The sequence below is a fragment of the Stenella coeruleoalba genome, assembly GCF_951394435.1.
Source record: "Stenella coeruleoalba genome assembly, chromosome: 15".
In the NCBI taxonomy this organism is placed as follows: domain Eukaryota; kingdom Metazoa; phylum Chordata; class Mammalia; order Artiodactyla; family Delphinidae; genus Stenella; species Stenella coeruleoalba.
In genome coordinates, this window is record NC_137161.1 from 87079106 (window position 1) to 87098425 (window position 19320).

Sequence of the window (19320 nt, forward strand, 5' to 3'; positions counted from 1 at the left end):
GGCAGCAGAGACCAGCGTCCAGTCCACGCCCAGCCCCGCCCACGGTGCAGATTTGGGAGCAGAATAAACCGCTGTTGTTTCAGGCCACTGAGCTTGGGGCACTTTGTGGTGCAGCAATAGTACCATCAGAACAGGCGGAGCAGGGTGGGGCTGGGCTGCAGTGGTCCAAGCTGTGCCCCAGCTCCCCGGCTCTGCCCCCACTCCCACCCCCGGCTCCAGGCGTAAGCGGCTTCCGGGAGGAGATGAGGCCAGGGCTGCCTCTGCCTCCCTTCCCTTCTGGTCCGCATCCTGGAACTGAAGGCTCCAGTTTTCAGTGCGGAGGCTCAGAGCTCCGCCTCCCTCTGCCCTCTCTCTTCTCTGCTGCTGTCCAGGCTGCCCAGAAGAGCCCGCCTCAGCAGCAGATGACGCTCTTTTTGGATTAATTTAGCCCAAATCAGCAAGGGATCTCCTCATTAGGTTTTAATGAGGAGCTTATTAGCTGGGCGGTTCAGGGAAGGGTATTTGCTCTGTCTGCCCAGGTGACGCTGCTTCAATCCAGCCAAGAGGAAGTTCGGAGACACCCCCGTTCCCCTGTTCCCGTGGAGGTTCAGCAACCCCACCAAGACGAAGGAAGAAGAGGGAACTGGGCACCCACTGGCCACAGTAAGAGGCCTGGCTGCTGGGTCCGGCGTTGCCACTGACCCACTGGCCAATCCCAGTCAACACCCCACCCCACTCCCGGCCTCAGTTTCCACATTTGCGCCCTGACAGAGTTGGACGAGATGAAGACGACACAGGGAGATATAATCGTTCAGTGCTTGCCACGTGCTGGCCCACGTAACAGCATTCACCAGCAACAGGAATCCTGCCAGCAACCCAGGTAGGGGGTGCTCGATCTGCCCGGCTACAGGGAGCTGCTGGGAACATCCGTGCACCATTTTTGTGGGACATATGCGTGCGTCTCTCTTGGGTGAGAACCTAGGAGCGGAGCAGCTGGGTCTGGGTCGAGGGCAGGTGTTTCACTCCCCAAAGTGGCTGCCCCGCTTCCCACCCACCGTCAGTGGGAGTGCCCCAGCTGACCACACCCTTGCCGACACTGTGGTCGGTCTTTGCTCATTCTAGCCTTTCCAGGAGGCGTGAGGCGACGCCGCGCTGCGGTCCTCATTTGCCTTTTCCTAGTGACTAACGATACTGAGCATCCTTTCAATGTGCTGATGTGCCGCGTCTTCTTTACTGAAATGTCTGTTTAAATACTCGGCCCTGGGCTTCCCTGGTGGCGCAGTGGTTGAGAGTCCGTCTGCCGATGCAGGGGACACGGGTTCGTGCTCCGGTCCGGGAAGATCCCACATGTGCAGAGTGGCTGGGCCCGTGAGCCATGGCCGCTGAGCCTGCGCGTCCGGAGCCTGTGCTCCGCAACGGGAGAGGCCACAACGGTGAGAGGCCCGCGTACCGCAAAAAAACAACAACAACAACAACAAAAATACTCGGCCCATTTCAAACACTGGGCTCTGAGTCTTCTTATCACCGAGTTATGAAAGGTCTTTATATATTCTGAATACAAGTCCTTCATCAGATGTATGTTTTGCAAATATTTTCTTCTAGTCTGCAGCGTGCCTTTTCGTGGGAGAAAAAGACAGGGACCTTGGGTTTGGCAAACATTTCTCAAATGTGACACGAAGAGCACAGATTGTAAAGTGAAGTGAAGTGAAGGGGGCTTGGTGAATATTTAACGTGTTTGCCCTTCCAGAGACACTGTGGTGCCCATTTTAAAGATGGGAAAAGTGAGACCTGAAGGGCTAAGGCATCTTGCCTTTCCTCTGTGAGGCTGCGCAGGAGTGTGGTGAGGGGAAGAAAAGGACTCGCCTGGGGTGACCCCGCTCCCTGCTCAGCTCTGTGGCCTCAGAGTCTTATCCAAATTACTGTCCGGCCCCCACTGGTCACCGAGCGGGTGGGAGGCCACAGCACTGACCAGCGATGCACCCCTACTGCTGAGTGGTGGCGCCAGCCTTGCAGCCAGGGGTCTGGCCCCAGGGGAGGTCCTGAGGCTCAGAGAGTGAGTGTGTGCCCCGTGGCTGCAGGGCTGGGGGGTCCCAGGAAGGCTGGGAAGCAGAGACTGTCAGAGCCCGTGAAGCAGCAGGAGGTGGCCTTGGGGGAGAAGTCTGGCCCAGAAACAAGGAGTTGGGCACGTGTGGGGGCCAGCTGGGGACCTGGGGGGCACTCAGCACAGGCTCTGTGCCTCGGCCCCAAGGTCAGACTGGGGCATGGGTCCCCTAGGCTGGTCATACCCTCAGAAGGCATCTGCCCTGGTTCACGGATGGCCCAAGAAGGGAGGGGGCCCCCGAATCATACAGGGGGCCACAGTGAGGTAGGGCCAGCCCCAGCATTGCCTGCCAGGCGAGGGGGCTTCTCCGTTTCCACTGGGCCTCCCTGCCTCCAGGCCTCTCCCACAGGAGCTGGCGACATAGCAGCCCCCCTGCCACCACTCCAAAACCTGGGATGGCCCCCAATTCCACATACTGCCCGGGCGCCAGGCCCTGGGCTGGGCGCTGGACGCAGAGGAGGGGACATATGGGGACACGGTTTCTGCTGGCTGACATCTCAGCCGGGTATCCCAGGCCCTCTGTACGACTCCGGCAGAGTTCTCAGGTGCTCTGCCCCTCGCTGACCCACAACTGACCCATCCTTCTTAGCTCTGGGCTTGCTCTTGGGGCTGGGTTGGACTTCTCCTCCAGGATGCCTTCCTGGGCCCCATAAACCCTGGAGGCCCAGCTTGGGGCACAACAAGGACCAGAGCGACTCACAAAGCCCCCACCTCAGTCCCTTCGTAGGAGAAACGGGACTATCTCAGGGAGGGGCCTAGGAGCTAACGTGTGCACGTGTCTGCTGTGGGTGCAGAGCGCTTTGGAATCCGGAAAGCGGAAAGCGCTTCGCGCGCTGGCAGCCTCTGAGGACACGCCCCTCCCGCTATCTGCGCCCTTGCGCCCGGCTCCTCCCGTGCTGAATGGGCCGATTCCCAGGGCCGTGAAGCGTTGCACCTCCCCTCCCTGCCATCTTGGGTCACTGGCTCCGGGAGGCCAGCCGCCGTGCCGTGAGGACACCTGGCCTGAGCAGGGGCCAAGTGGGAGGAACCGAGGCCCCGGCCACTACTGACCCTGAGCCGCCTGGACTGGGAGCCTCCGGCCTCAGTCAAGCCTTCAGATGCAGCCTCGTGAGAGCCCCTGAGCTGGAACCACCCAGCTAAGCGACCCCCAGATGCCTCACCCCGGAAATTATGGGAGATAACACGCATCGTTCTACTTCACTAAACTTGGGGGAGATTTGTTACGTAGCAAGAGATGTCGAATACACAAACCATTTGCTCTGTGAACCAAAAATAATGCTAATAACAATGATAAAGTATCTCTGCAGGAGCAGCGGTTGGGAGCTGCCCCCGGGGCCACCGTGACGGTGCCGGGCGGGGCTTCCCCGTGAAGACGCGCTGAGAATGCCCACACTCACCCAGATTGCCCCGCAGCTGCCTCCAGGTGGTTTCGCCCAGGCAGGGGCTGGAAGGGGCTCTCAGGACCCCCTTCTCTGCCTCCCCCCGGTCCAATTATTGCCCCTTTCAGCAGGAAAAGCCCTCACACGGTTTCCCCCGTCCATGGCTTATGCAATAAAGTCTCTGTTCTCACTCAGAAACGCTTTCTTTCTCAAAAAGCCTTGCCCTTGCAGAAGAAGTCCTCTGCGCTTTCAGAATCTTACCTCTGCTGAGAGTTTTAAAAAATTCATCCGGAAAGTCAATTGATTTCTTTGTTCTTCGCTGTGTCTGCTTCCCCCCTGAGGCAGCCGGGGCCCCGATTCAGTGGGCAGAGGCCACAGAGAAACAAGAAAACTGTGGAAGAGACAAAAACCTCCGTTATTAACTACAGACTGCATGTTGTCACAAGTGGGCCCAGGCTGCCAGGGTGTCAGGGCGAGCCCCAGGACCCAGGGGTGGCGGAGCCGCGGTGGAGGGATCGGGGTCCGCTGCCTCCCCCAGGCCCCCAGCCCGGAGGCCACCCCCTGGGACGTTAGCCCTGCCAGCCCTGCATGCCACATTCTCAGTCTAGCCAGGGACACACGTGTCGGTGCAAACAGCCCTGGGTGTGCACAGGTGAGGTGGGGGGTACGGTGGCGGCCAGAGCAGGGCTTTAGTTCACTGCTGACGTCAGCTCAGAGGGAAGAGCAAACCTGAGGCTTCCCCAGGCCCCTGGCCTGCCCCTTGGGCCTCAGTGGCCCCCACTGCTTGCCTCTCTGTCCTCTGTGCTTAGCCACTGCCTCCTCGGGGTGCCTGGAGGCTCCCACTGGACACAGACAGCGAGGGCACCCCTGGATGCCCAGTTAATGCCAGCTGCGCCAAGAGCGGACACGTCTGGGGCCCCCACTGCATTGCCCTGTGATGGGGACCTGAGCTCCTGGGATCTTGGCACAAATAGGTGCAAATGCCACTGACTCTGTGTCTGTCCCAGAGTCAGTGGCATGAAAACCCCCCTCAGACTTGGCCCAGCCCCTCATCCTTCTTGGGGAAGGCGTGTAACCCAGTCAGCTTCAGATTTTGACTGTCCTTGTATGGAAGTCAAAGAAAACCAGAGTGTGAAGGGCCCTGGGAAATCACTTCATTCAAACTGCTCGTTTAAAGACAGAGAAACTTAGGGGCTTCCCTGGTGGCTCAGTGGTTGAGAGTCCGCCTGCCGATGCAGGAGACGCGGGTTTGTGCCCCGGTCCGAGAAGATCCCACGTGCCGCGGAGCGGCTGGGCCCGTGAGCCATGGCCGCTGAGCCTGCGCGTCCGGAGCCTGTGCTCCGCAACGGGAGAGGCCACAGCAGTGAGAGGCCCGCGTACCACAAAAAAAAAAGACAGAGAAACTTAGGTCCTGGAAGGTATTTCTAAACCCCAGTGTCCAGCATGGTTGGTGATCAGGAAGGGACGGGTAGGGGAACGTGAAGGTGGGTAGAAGAGGGAAGGATGTGGGTGAAGGATGGGTGGGTGGATGGATGGGTGGATGGGTGGGTGAATAGGTGAAGGATGTATGAGTAAATGATGAACAGTTGGGTGAATAGGTAAATGGATGAAGGATGGGTGGGGTGGATGGATGGATAGATGGGAGTATGGACAGGTGAATAGATGAAGAATGGGTGGGTGGATGCATGGATAGATGGATGCATGGATAGATGGGAATATGGATGGATGAATGGGTGAAAAATGGATGGGAATACAGATGGGTAAATACGTGAACAATGCCTGGGTGGATGGGAACTCACAGCATTAGGCCTCCCACTAGCATCCTAATTTTAGTCCATAAAGTAATGAACTTGTCTGGAAATATGATCAAAGCCTTAGGAAAAACTTCCCTATACCCAGCTCCGATGGGCTCTTCATAGATGGTGGAGAATAAGTGATGACCCCCTCACCGCAAGAAACTCAGTGGGTAATGCAAGGGGCCCGGTGTCTCTATATGGGGGACAACAAACGTGAGTATGTTAGTTCAGAGAGTGGACACAGTGATGGACAGACCACATCAGGGAAAAGCAGGGCAAGTTCCTGGAAAGTTCAGCCTGCAGGAGAGGAAACAATATAAACCATAACAACGGCCAACTCTCAGAGGTCAGTGCAAAGGCTGCACCAGGTCTGGTTTTGTATGTCTTGAGAAATTGACAAGCGATTTGTAAAATTCACAGGGAATGCAAAAGATCTAGATGAGGCAAAGTGATTGAAAAAGAACAAAGTTGGAGCACTAACACAACCTGATTTCAAGACAGATTATAAAGCTATAGTGATCGAGACAGTGAGGTATTGGTATAATACAGACAAATAGGCATGGAATAGAGTCCAGAAATAGATGCACACATACATACACAGCTAATTTTTGACAAAGGGACAAAGGCAACTTCGTGGAGGAAAAGACAAGCATTTCACCCAACGATATTGGAACATTTGGATATCAATATGTTAAAAAAAACAAACAAAAAATTTTGATCCATATCTCACACTACATACAAAATGTAATTCAAAATGGATCATAGGGCTTCCCTGGTGGCGCAGTGGTTGAGAGTCCGCCTGCCGATGCAGGGGACACGGGTTCGTGCCCCGGTCGGGGAAGATCTCACATGCTGCGGAGCAGCTGGGCCCGTGAGCCATGGCCGCTGAGCCTGCGCGTCCGGAGCCTGTGCTCCGCAACGGGAGAGGCCACAACAGTGAGAGGCCTGCGTACCGCAAAAAAAAAAAAAAAAAAAAAAATGGATCATAGACCCAAATGTAAAACCTAGAATTATAAAACTTATAGAATACAACATAGGAGAAAATCTTTGTGACCTTTGCTTAAGTGAGGATTGTTTAGATATGATATCAAAGGCGTGATCCAAAAAATAAAAATTAATAAACTGGGCATCGTCAAAAGTAAAAATTCCTGGGCTTCCCTGGTGGCACAGTGGTTGAGAGTCCGCCTGCCAATGCAGGGGACACGGGTTTGTGCCCCAGTCCGGGAGGATCCCACGTGCCGTGGAGCGGTTGGACCCGTGAGCCATGGCCGCTGAGCCTGCACGTCCAGAGCCTGTGCTCCGCAATGGGAGAGGCCACAACAGTGAGAGGCCCGCGTACCGCAAAAAAAAAAAAAAAAAAAAAAGTAAAAATTCCTGTTCTTTAAAGGTAACTGTAAAGAGAATTAAAGGACAACTCACAGAACGGGGGAAAATATTTGCAAATTGTATACCTAACAAAGAATTTATATACAGAATGTGTAAAGAATTCTCAAAATTCAACAATAATAAACCAAAAAGTCAATTTTAAAATGGGCAAAAGATATGAACAGATACTTCACCAAAGAAGATATGCAAATGGCAAATAAATACCTGAAAAGATGCTCAAAGCTAATAATCATTTGGGAAATACAAATTAAAATCACAACGAGATACCTCTCAGCACCTATTAGAATGACAAAAATTAAAAAGACCAATCATATCAAGCATTGGTGAAGATTTAGAGGAACTGGAACACTCATACACTGCTGATGTGAATACAAAACTGTACAACCACTTTGGAAGATGGTTTGGCAGATTCTTAAAAGGTGGAAGTTAAATACATACCTGCCACATGACCAAAACATTTCACGCCTAGGTATTTACCCAAGAGAAATAAAAAGATGTGTCCATACAAAGAATTGCACAATGATCTTCATAGCAGCCCAATCTGCAGTAGCCTAAACTGGCAACAACCCAAATGTCTATTAACAGGTGAATAAACAAATTGTGGCATATCCATTCAATGGAATGCTATTCAACAATAAAAAGGAATAAACTATTGATACGCACATCACCAATAAATCTCAAAAAAAAATAATGCAAAGTAAAACTACCTCTATTAAGAGATGACACAACCTTATCTATAGAAAGTCCTAAAGAATCTATACACACAAAAGAAACAGAGCTAATAAACAAATTCAGCAAAGTTGCAGAATATAAGATCGACACACAAAAGTCAGTGGTATTTCTATACATTAACAATGAGCGATCTGAAAAGGAAATTAAGAAAACAATTCCATTAACAATAGCATCAAATACTTAATAATAAGAATCAGATACTTAATAATAAATTAAGTAAACCAAGCTAGTAGGTACAAACTGATATAAGGAAATCTATAAAACATAGAAATCTATAAAACATCTAAATAAATGGAAATACATCCCATGTTCATGGATTGGAAGACTTAATAATGTTAAAATGACAATATTCCCCAAATTGATCTACAGATTCAATGCAATTCCTATCAAAATTCCAAGGCCTTTTTTGCAGAAATGGACAAGCTAGTTCTAAAGTTCATATGGAATTGCAAGGGCGTCCCAAATAGCCAAAATAATCTTGAAAAAGAAGGACAAAGGTGGAGGATTCAACTCGCACTTTCTGATTTCAAAAGTTACTACAAAGCTACAGTAATCAAACAACGTGGTACTGATGTAAGGATAGACATAACGATCAGTGAGAGTCCAGAAAAACTCATACATCTGCGGCCAACTGATCTCCAACACGCAGGCCACCACTATTCAATGGGGGTAAATAGCTTCTTCAACGGATGGTTCTGGGGCAACTGGAGAGCCACACGTGAAAAAAATGAAGCTGGACCCCTACCTCACACCATATATAAAAATTAACTCAAAATAAACTTAAAAACATGAACATGACAGCGAAAACTATAAAATTCTTGGAAGAAAATCTTTATGACCTTGGATTTAGCGATGGTTTCTCAGATATGACACCAAAAACACAAGCAACAAAAGAAAACATAGATAAATTGGACTTCATCATACTTTAAAACTTTTGTGCATCAAAGGACCCCACTAAGAAAGTGAAACGACAGAATGGGAGAAAATATTTGCAAAACATATGTGGTAGGGGTCTAGTACCCAGAACGTATAAAGAACTCATACAACTCAAGAATAAAAAGACAGCCCAATTTTTAAAATGAGCAAAGGATCTCAATAGACATTCATTTCTCCAAAGAAGATATACAAATGGTCAACAAGACATGAAAAGATGCTCAACATCATTAGTTAGGGAAACGCAAGTCAAAACCACAGTGAGGTACGACTTCACACCTACTAGTTTGACCACAATAATAAAAAAGAAAAGAAAAGAATAGGTGTTGGAAGGATGTAGAGAACTGGAACCTCGTGCAAGCTGGTGGGGTGTAAAATGGTGCAGTCGCTGTGGAAAACACTTCGGCAGTTCCAGAATGTTCAACACAGAGTTACCATGTCGCCCAGCAATTACATGCCTAGGTACAGACCCCAAAAGAACAGAAAAGAGTTGTTTAAACAAAAACTTGTACATAAACGTTCGTAGCAGCATTATTCACACTAGACAAAAGGTGGAAATAACTCAAATGGCCATCAACTGATGAATGGACAGATAAATAGAATGTGGTCTATTCGTATGATGGAATATTTTTCGGCCACAAAAAAAGGAATGAAGGGCTGACACCTGCTACAACCTAGAGGAACCTTGAAAACGTGATGCTGAATGAAAGAAACTGGACACAGAAGGCCACATATCGTGTGATTCCGTTGATATGAAATGTCCAAAATAGGCAAGTCCTATTCCGGATTTGCTTAAAATCCTAAAAAGACACATAAGGCTACATGCTATATGATTATATTTATAGAATGTTCTAGAAAAATCCAAGCTATTAGTACAGAAAACAGATCCGTGATTGCAGGGACTGGAGGTTGGGGAGGAGGGGGGCCCGGCTGCAAAGGGACTTCAAGAGGGACCTAGTATCCAGAGAGCCCGAGAGGTGGGAAAGGAATGAGGGCTCTCTAAAGGTGGGCACAACAGCTCAGACACCTGGCAGGCCGCAGGAAGAAGGAGCTCTGCCCCGCGGGCTCCCGTCCACTGGGGCCCCAGATCGCGGGCGGCTATCCATGCGCCAGGGTCTCACTGAGCACCATGGATTCGAAGATGTGCTTGGCTGTAGTTTCTAAAACTGGCCACGGCTGTATTCCTGGTCCCTGGTGGTGGTCAGGACTCTACTCCCCTTTGAACTGTGCTCCCTCCTCTTGAATCTGGGTGGGGACCCATGTCTCCACCAGCCAGGACGGTGCAGAGAAGCAGTCTGTATGTTCTGGGCTAGGTCACAGAGAGGACACCGCTTGTGCCGGGCACTGTCTCCGGATGCTTGCCCGGCCCCCGCACTGTGAGGAAGCCCAGACCCCACGGAGAAACCGCCAGTCAGCCCTCAGCCCCGTGTGTCACCTGGTGATGGAGGAGAGGCCTAACGCCAGGGGCTCAGCGGCCTTGGCCTTGGCCTTCGAAGGCAGCCAGGCCCGCCTCACACCCAATCTCCCGTGACGACGGGCAGGCAGGCCCACCCAGGGCTCACACGGAGCTGGAGGGGCCCGGAGCCTAGAGGGGGCCGGTGGGACCGGGGTGCAGGCCACACGGTGGGCCTTCTGTGCTCTGTGGCCCCCGGCCTCTCCCCACCCAAGGCTTAGCCCAGAGCGTGAGACCTAGGATCCCATTATCCGCCCCCATCCCCAGGCCAAAGCTCTCAGGCTCCAGATCCAATTACAGGCCTGGTAGAGAGCAGGCGGGGAGAGATGGGCATCCGGGACCCCTCCCCTTCCAGCCCGCCTGGGGTCCCTGGTCTTTGTTGGTGACTTAATCCCAGGCTCTGGGGAAAATACGTGGCTCCCAGGAGAAGCAATTAAAACACAGACACTGGCCCCCAGGCTGAGGTGCGCAAGGAAAGGACGATTCATGAGTCTCTGTGACTCAGCTGAAGGTCCGCCTTGAGGCGCTGCTCCCCACAAGGCGGGAACTCAGCCAGCTGTCCGTCTGAGCTCCCCTCCCTTCTCCCCGCAGACGTGGGTCTGAGTGCTTCTGTGTGTGTGGAGAGGGGCCGCTCTCACCACCGCCTGCCCTGGGGCATTGCCCCATGGCCCTTGGGTGTGGCCCATGTCCTTCAAAACCCCACAAGTCACCGTGGTCCCTGTGGTCACATGGCCTCCAGGGCTCTCTCTGCTTTGCTGGGCCGGCTCCCTGATTGTTTTAGGCGTCCTCTGTGTAGCCTGGGTGTTAAGCCCTCGTTGGTTATGCGTATTGTAAATATCTCCTCTGTGTCGGGTGGTCTTATTGCTGTGTTTACGGTGTGCTTTGTCATACCAAGTTTTCTAATTTTGCTCTGGTTGGATTTATCAATATTTCCCTTCATTTTTTGTTTGTTTAAGAAGTCTTTCTCCGCCCAGAGATGGTAAAAAAGTTTTCCCTGCACACTTAGGTCTCTAACCATCGGGGTCGCATTTCATAGTGATGTGAGGTGGGGTCTCACCTGGTGATTTCGGTCTAGGGGCTGATTTCCCAGGTCCCCTTATTGCTTGATCCCTCTTTTGCCTCTGATTAGTATAGCCACCATCCCCTTGTGATAAACGGGGTGGTTTGAGTTCCTGGAAGCCCTAGGGGAGGGGAAATGTGGAAGGGAAGAGAGATGAGTGGGCCTTGAGGGAGCAAGGAGGCCAACTGAGGTGGAGGCGGCCGGCATGCTGGGACGACGTGGCAGATGGGGGATTCCTGGGGGAGGGGCGCCGGGAATGCTAAACAGTTAAACGGGACACTTTTGAGGGATGGGCAACATTGGGATGTCTGTGTTCTGTGATAGAAGCTTCCTTGGACCCCGAAACCTTGTGATGAGCCTCCTTTGTACACAGAAGCCTTGTGTGAGGGTCAGGCCTCCGGTGGGGGGAGGGGGGGCAAAGCACAGGCCCCGGAGTCAGGAGGCCCAGCCGCCCTGCTAGCTGAGACCCTGGCCTCCTGCAGGCTCCCCACCTGTGAAGTGGGGTCGGAGTGGAGGGTTCCCTGCCCTTGACCTCGGCCCCAGCCTCACCGTCCACCTGCTGGAGGGGGTCACCCAGTCCGCTGAGGGACCGGGGCTTGCTCAAGGCCACACAGAGTTACAAGAGAGAAGACCAGGCCTGGGACTCCAGGCTCCCAGCTGGGGCCCCCTCTCGTGCAGGACAGCTACCCCAGCCCTTGGGGAGGGGACACTCGGACCCCCTGGTGACACTGCCTCCCAATCGCCTTCCCCACCTTGGTTCCCCCACCCACCCCCGGCTCAGCCACCAGCTTCAGTCCTCACACCACGGTGCCCAGTGGGGCTGGCAGCTCAGATAGGAAACCCGGGGCTGCCTGGGAGGCTGGGCGGGCAGGAGTCTTGCAGCCCTGGGTTGGGGGTGTCTGCTTCCTGGGGCTTCCCTGACAGAGCACCACAGGCTGGGCGGCTTAAACAAGAGCCTGATTTTCTCCCCGTCCTGGAGTCTGGACATCTGAGATCAAAGCATCAGCAGTGCTGGCTCCTTCTGAGGCCTCTCTCCTTGGCGTGCAGATGGCTGTCTTCCCCCTGTGTCCTCCTGGGGTCGTCCCTCTGTGCGTCTGAGTACTAACCTCCTTTTCTTATAAGGACCCCAGACACACTGGATTAGGACCCACCCATGTGACCTCATTTTACCGTAATTCTCTTTAAAGGCCCCGTCTGCATACACAGTCACACGCTGAGGTGCTGTGGGTAGGGCTTCAACACATGAAGTTGGTGGGAGACACAGTTCAGCCCATAACGGGGGGATGGGGACAGAGAAGGGTCACGGGAGAGGATGGAGGGGGGTTCAGGGGCAGTGGGGATCTGGCCTCATTACCTGCGTTGAGCCTTTGGAGGGGTGGGTGCTCTGGGGTTCGAGAGGGCTGTGCCGGTGTGATGCCTGGGGCATGGGGCTCGCTTTGCGGGTGATGGGGGTGTCGGGGGCAGAGGACCCTCCACTGGGGCCTTGGGCAACACCCGGGGACCTTCCTGCCCCTGAGTGGGAGGCGCATGCTGTCTACCGCGGGCATCACCGGGGAAGCGCAGATTAAATCCTCAGTGAGATGCCACTTCAGAGCCGCCAGCTGGGCAAAAATTCAGGCCCGCAGAACGGAGTGTTGGTGAGAGGCTCTGGAGCACCGGGAACTCTCCCAGTGGCGGGACAGCAGATAGGCGCCAGCATTTCGAAAAGCCGTGCGGCCGTTTCTCCTGGAGTTGCAACACCTGCCCGGGACCCGGCGGCTGAGCTCCTGGCCGCGCGCCTCAACCCCTCGGCCGCGTGTGTTGGGACTGGCATGTGATCAAGAAGCGCCGCGAAGAGCACCGTGTGTATTTCACGGGAAATGAATGAATGGCGTTCACGCGGGAGCCCTGGCCCGCGGTTAATGTAAACAGACGATCGACGAACCAGACACAGACCGACTCGGGCAAGTCTCGGGAGGGTCATATTTGAGCAGAAAAGCAACGCTGAATGTCAGGGACTCGAGGTACCATCTATGTCAAGTTTAAACGTTGATCCTGCAGGCTGCTGGGATGCAAGCCTGTGTTGTAAACATACAGAAACACCGTGGGACTGAGCCATGCTGACAAAGGATCTGAGGAAAGGGCATGTGTCAGAATGCCACGTCTGCTCAGCCTGGGTGCTGGGCTCACAGGTGTTCATCGCGTCACTGTCTGCCCTCAGCCAGTGGAGAAAGCTCCTAATTATTCCAGGAGCGGTTTGACCATTCCCAGGTCAAGCGCAGGCCCGGCTCTGCTCCAACCCCTTCTGTCTCTGTCCCGAGCAGGGCCTCTTCCCCTCGTCCCCCTGCAGCGAGGAGAGGGCTTCTCACCTGGGAGCCACAGCCCCACCCCCGCCTCAGGACACGACTGCCTACACCAGACCTGGGTTTAAATCACACTCAGTGCCTGGGCCTCCCCAGGGCCGGCGCAGCACCCTGCTGTGTCGAGACCCTCCTGACCCGGAGGTCGCAGAGCAGCAGCAACCCCAAGGCCCCCGAGGTGTGGGGAGGGTGGGACCTGGGGCAAGTAGTCCCAGGTCACAGGCCACGAGGGACGCTCAGGTGAGACGTGTCCTCATCCAGAGCAAGTCAAATGAGAGGTGGTCCCAGGTCGGTGACCCGGGAGGTCAGATGTCAGCGTGGGCCCTGGAGCCCCTTCCCCCGGGTATGTCCGCACAGGGGAGAAGGAGACAGTTGGGGGGCAGCACCCACACGCCCAGCACTTGGGGCATTGCAGCTTGCAAAGCGCGGGGGTCTCTGGCACCTGCCCCAGAAGCCACCCGTGGGCAGAAGGAGCTGGCCATCTAGGGAGCCACGCCCACGAGAGGGGGACCAGGCTGGTGGCCAGAGAGCGGTTGCCTGCAAAGGAGGGGTGTGCTCCCATTTCACAGGTGAGAAAACTGAGGCCCCAGGAGGACACAGGACCCCCATGAGGCCACACTCAGGTGGGGAGGAACTGAGCTTGGGTCCAAACCAGGCCACTCCAGCACCACCCACCACCTGCTGGGCTGGATCTCGTGCTCCTGGGTGGAGGCGACACTTCCGTGTGGATGGTTCACCTCTCGGCCCTGCTCCCTTCTCAGCTCCAGCCCCCGCCTCTCCCCAGACCTTCAGATCCACTGCCCTGTCCCTAGACCTGCTCAAACGGGATGTGTCCAAACAGAGCGCCTCGTTCTCTGCTCCTCGGCAGCGGCTCAGGCCAAACCCTCTGATCATACCCTCTTCCCAGCAGCGCCCCCAAGGCCAGAGCAAGTCCAGGAGCCCCAGTCCCCCCTCCAGCCAGTGGCCACACCGGGATCTCCATGTTCTCCCGCCTTCCACAGACCACGTCCCTCCGCAGCTGAGCACCCCATGTCCCTCCCCACCCCAGCCTACAGGGCTTCCTTTCTCTACCTCCCTGCCCTCAGTTCCTCCTGCTCCAGTGGCCACATGGGCCACATTTCTTTGTTTTTCTTTTTCAAACCTGACTTTCAAGTTAATTATCTTATTACTGATAGTTTTATTTATTTATTTATTTTTGGCTGCGTTGGGTCTTCATTGCTGCGCACAGGCTTTCTCTAGTTGCAGAGAGCAGAGGCTACTCTTCATTGCGGTGCACGGGCTTCTCATTGCGGTGGCTTCTCTTGTTGCAGAGCACAGGCTCTAGGGGTGCGGGCTTCAGTAGTTGCAGCGCGTGGTCTCAGTAGTTGTGGCTCGCGGGCTCTAGAGCACAGGCTCAGTAGTTGTGGCGCACGGGCTTAGTTGCTCCGCGGCATGTGGGATCTTCCCAGACCGGGGCACGAACCCGTGTCCCCTGCATCGGCAGGCGGATTCTCAACCACCGCGCCACCAGGGAAGCCCCACAGGCCACATTTCTGACCCACGTCTCTGATCCACCCCAGGGCCTTTGCACTTGCTCTTTCTTCTGCCTGGAAAGCTCTTCCTCCAGATCTGCACGTGGCCAAAGTCACCTCCTTTGCAGATAAAGAACCCCAATGGACACAGGGAACAAGCCCTGATGGCAGGAGGAGTGGCCTTGTTGTCATAAAAGAGGCCTAAGTAAATGGCCCCTTGGCTAGGACAGTGGAGGGGATTCCAATCTGCTTGAGGGTCTGGATCAGGTCCACCTCTGGGGTCTCTTGTGGCCTTGAGGGGCCTCTGTTTCTCCCATTGGCAATGAAGGGGTAGAGCAGATGGCCCCTCAGGGCCAGGTCTGATGGGAATGTGACATTTGGAACTGCCTTTCAGGGGACCTCCAGTCAGTCTGGCCCATCACCCCCAGGAGAAGGACACTCGCACCGGCCAGTCAGGAGACCAAGGCCCTCGGCATGCAGGTGGAGCCAGGAATTCAGCCTCGCTGTGCCAGTTTAATCCAGCCCCCTGACTGGCAAAGCCCATTACAGCTTGTCAGCATACAGCAGGTACCCCCGGCCCAGCCCACCTCCTCCAGCCTGGATGATGAGCAGAGCCGCTCAAGTGGATCTAAGACGCCCCTAATTGGAATCCTGACGGTTTGGGAACTAACGATACACTCAACTCATCCTTAATTGGCGTGGTGCCACTGGAGACGCAGGGCGGTGAGAGCCGAGGGCCGGCTCTGACATGAGCCATCATTAGAGCTCCTCAGGCAGCTCTGCAGTGGGGCCGGTCCCCACCCCTGCACCCCCGGAGCCGCGGCCCGGCAGACCCCCCCCCACCTCCCCAGTCTTCTCTCTGACAGCTGGGTCTGGGGCGGCTGTTTTTGAGGCTCCTAGGGGGCCCCGGGGCCTGTCCCTGCGTAGATCCCCACCCTGGGAGGCTGGTCAAATTCTGGGGTGCTGGGAGGTCTCTGCTCTCCCTCATCACCAGCATTGCCTCCCTGGGTCAGCCTCAGCTGGTCTGACGGGGACCTCATTAAGTGTGTGGGGAAAACCAACCAGAGCATCAGGCCCACGTGGCTTCCCCTGATGTAAGTTCTCAGTGCACAGCTCCCGACCGTGCTCTGAGCCTCACTTTCCTCAAATGCAAATGGAGATAGAGTTGCTGGTTCAGCCTTTCCCCCAGCTTGCTGGCAGGCCACACTCACCGCATGGCCAGGCCCTTGGAAAGACAAAGGAGCGTCCCCTCCTTTGGGGGTGTCCAGGCTGGGCACACAGGCACGGCTAGCTCCGGACAACCAGCCAGCACAGGCTGAGTCCAGGGACAGCCCCGCACGTGGAGTCTGCGAGGAAGCCCAGAGCTGTGTCCGTGTGCTGGGACCAGGCCCTGCAGAACGGGGCTGCGAGGCGCCCTGGGAGCCGGGGACGGTGACCAGCTCCATCAGGGAGACTCCAGCCTGGGGCCACCTGAGCTGTCTGGCGACCCTGCTCAGAACCCATGAGGTTCAGCTGGCCTGCTGCCCACTTAGGCCAGGCCCCTCTCTTCTCCCAGGGGCCCTTCTCCTCACCCTCGTCCTCAGACAGGGGCGTGAGTGGGCAGGGGTCCCCAGCGTTCCCTGGCACGGCTTCCAAGCCACATCTCTCCCCACCCCCACCCCCAGCCACACTTGTCCCCCCTGTCCCTTCATGCCAGAGGCTCTGTGGGGAAGGAGTGACTGGCAGCTCTCCAAGGACACCTGGCTCTGAACCTGCTGTTTCGTCGGCTTGGAGCACTTCCGCCATATCCCACGCCCCGGGCTCGGCTAAAGCTCCGGCCATTCTTCTTGATCACCCAGGACAGGGTGGGTTTCAGGGACCCTGGACGCGCCTCTGCAGCCCCTGGGTTCACCCCAGCAGAGGACTCGTCCCTACCTGCTGGCTCGCTCTTCTCGGCCTCTGGGCCACACCACCTGGGGCAGGAACCCTGCCAGCCCTGCACCCTCGGCTCCCTGCATAGCAGGCATGCCACACCGTTGTTGAACAGCCGGGAGAACTGTGGGATCCAGGATCCAGCAGCTCTGGGCCCTGGCTCTGCCGCTTCCCGGCTGTGTGACCTTGGGCAAGTTGCTGACCTTCTCCGAGCCTGGCTACTCACCCACAAACCTGACTTACACAGTCACTGCAGCACTTCCCGAATACGGCACACGGTGAGCGCTCAGCAAATGTATTTTAAAGTGCTCCAGCCCCTGCCTGGCACACAGTAGGTGCTCAGTACCTGTAAAGATGCTGCGGGGGCTCCAAGGGCCGCTCATCTGGCTGGGCCTCCGGTCTCTCCTGGGAACTGGAGCTCTGTGACAGGCCCCAGCCCCTGGCCAGTGCCACCAGCTGCCAGAGCAGACCAAGAGGCTGCCCTCTTGCCTCTCAGAGCCGAGGCCCCTGGGCTGCTCTGGGCTCCCCGGGGCGAGGGGGAGAGGGGGTCATTACCATGATTAACATGTCGTTTCTCATCAGACACCACCTCCCAGTACTTCTCCGTGGCTCTTAACACTGTTCCAAGCTCCTGCCTTTTCTATCTCTGACTCTTTCTCTTGTTGGATTGCTCTGGCTTTGCCCTTAATAAATCTCATTTTACCCTTCTAATTAACTCAGACAAAGTCGCCCGGTTTTAATATCATGTAAATTATTAGCCATTCTGTCCGTTTACTGGTATCTGCCAAAGTTCACGCATGGATTTGCCAGCCTGTCCCCTGTCAGAAATCCACGAGTTTCGTGGAGGCGGGCCCCCAGCCCGGGTCCCGGGAGCCAAACCCAGAGCCAGCCTCGAGGGCGCCTCTCGGGGAGCAAGCAAAGCATGGGGGCGGGCCTGCGAGCGTGTGAGCGCGTGTGTGGCAGGCTGCTGGCCTCAAAGGAAGGGGCGCTGCGGTTGGGACGAGTGAGTGGGGGAGGACAGGGAGGGGGCCGCCCCCAAAAAGGCCACGTAAGCCGAGAGTCTGGGTCGTGTGGAGCGGTGGGGAAGGTGGGGGGGAGGCCATGCCAGGGCCCCTCAAAGGCGACACTACAACCACGGACAGGGGCTTCCCTGGTGGCGCAGTGGTTGAGAGTCCGCCTGCCAGTGCAGCGGACACGGGTTTGAGCCCTGGTCCGGGAAGATCCCCCATGCCGCGGAGCAGCTAAGCGCGTGCGCCACAACTGCTGAGACTGCGCTCTAGAGCCCGTGCTCCGCGACAAGAGAAGCCACCGCAATGAGAAGCCCGCGCACCGCAGCGAACAGTAGCCCCCGCTCGCGGCAACTAGACAAAGCCCACGGGCAGCAACAAAGACCCAAGGCAGACAAAAATAAAATAAATAATTTTTTTAAAAAAAATAGAACTTCATTAAAAAAAAAAAAACACGGGCAGAGGAGCCGGTTATGAAATCCAGATATTCAAAGAAATCAAAGGGGAGAGTGTCTCTGAGGGACAGCAGGAGGCAAGGCAAGGCACCAGCGCCCGGGGTTTCAAGTGCTTAAAAGGAATTTACTATTTTTAAATAGCTAACATTTACTGAGCACTTAGCACGTGCCAGGCACTATTTTAACTACTTTACAGAGAATAATTAATACCCTTAACACCCCTGTGAAGGTAGGCATGGTGATTTTCCAACAGCTTTACTGAGATATAACTCACGCACTAATCACCCACTCGGAGCGCGTAATTCGAAGGTTTTTAGTACCTGTCCAGAGGTGTGCACCCACCACCAACAGTCAATTTTAGAACATTTTCATCACCCCAGAAAGCACGCCTGCACTCCTCGGCCATCACCCCATTCCCCCACCCCTCCCAGCCCTGCTCACCACGTTTCACATAAATGGAATCTCACACTCTGGGGCCTTGTGTGGAGGGCTTTTTTCACTGAGCACCACATTTTCAGATTCATCCAGGCTGAAGCACGTATCAGGACCTCAGCCCCTTTTTATTTGCTGAATAATATTCCTCTGTGTGAACAGACCACATTTTATCATCTGTTCATTGGCTGATGGACATTGGGGTTCTTTCCACCTTTTGGCTGCTGTGAACATGTGTTTCCCTTTCTTGTGGGCAAATAGCAAGGAGTGGAATTGCTGGGTCGTAGGGTAATTCCGTGTTTAACCATTTGAACTGCTGGACTGCTTGAAAACGAATCGATTTTGAAGATAAGAGAAAGGAAACAAGAATGGTGCTTTAGGGCACGCGTCTGTGCTGTGTCTGGTCGGTGCCGGGAAACTGGGATTTTTTTGTCTCATTTCTTTCTGTGTCCTCTGGCACCAAAGGGCCCTGTCATGGATGAGTGAGTGAATGGATGAATGAGGTGACCCGAGGGACCTGGGAGAAGAGGAAACAGACAATAGAAGGGAGAAGTCTTGGTTTCCCAGTCCTGAAGCCGAGCTCGGCCTGGGCACTGCCCGAGCCCATGTGCACTCAGGCGGGACCTGGAGGAGACCCCGCCGAGGGGCTCTCAGCAGTTGTTTCCTGTCGCCCGCCCACCCCGGGCCTCGGCTTTGCTCCGGGATATCGCAGCCCAGAAGCCCCTCCTTCGGCTAAGTCACTGTCTTCCAGCCTCTCACTTTGACAACGCCTCCCCACGCTGTCTGAGAGGCTGTAACAGCCTGTTAAACAACATAATGAGAGGAATAAAACCCGCTGAGACGTGA

General features: G+C 55.0%; 1 protein-coding gene across 1 annotated transcript in view; it reads right to left on the reverse strand.

Moving 5' to 3' along the window:
* Positions 1–19320, reverse strand: part of LOC307198283 (uncharacterized protein) — a 52806-nt gene that overhangs the window by 8975 nt on the left and 24511 nt on the right. Inside the window, exon 4 of the mRNA XM_079945114.1 lies at positions 3721–3850. Coding sequence (XP_079801240.1) covers positions 3721–3747 — 27 coding nt within the window. The 5' untranslated portion in view covers positions 3748–3850. The remainder of the gene's footprint in view (positions 1–3720; positions 3851–19320) is intronic.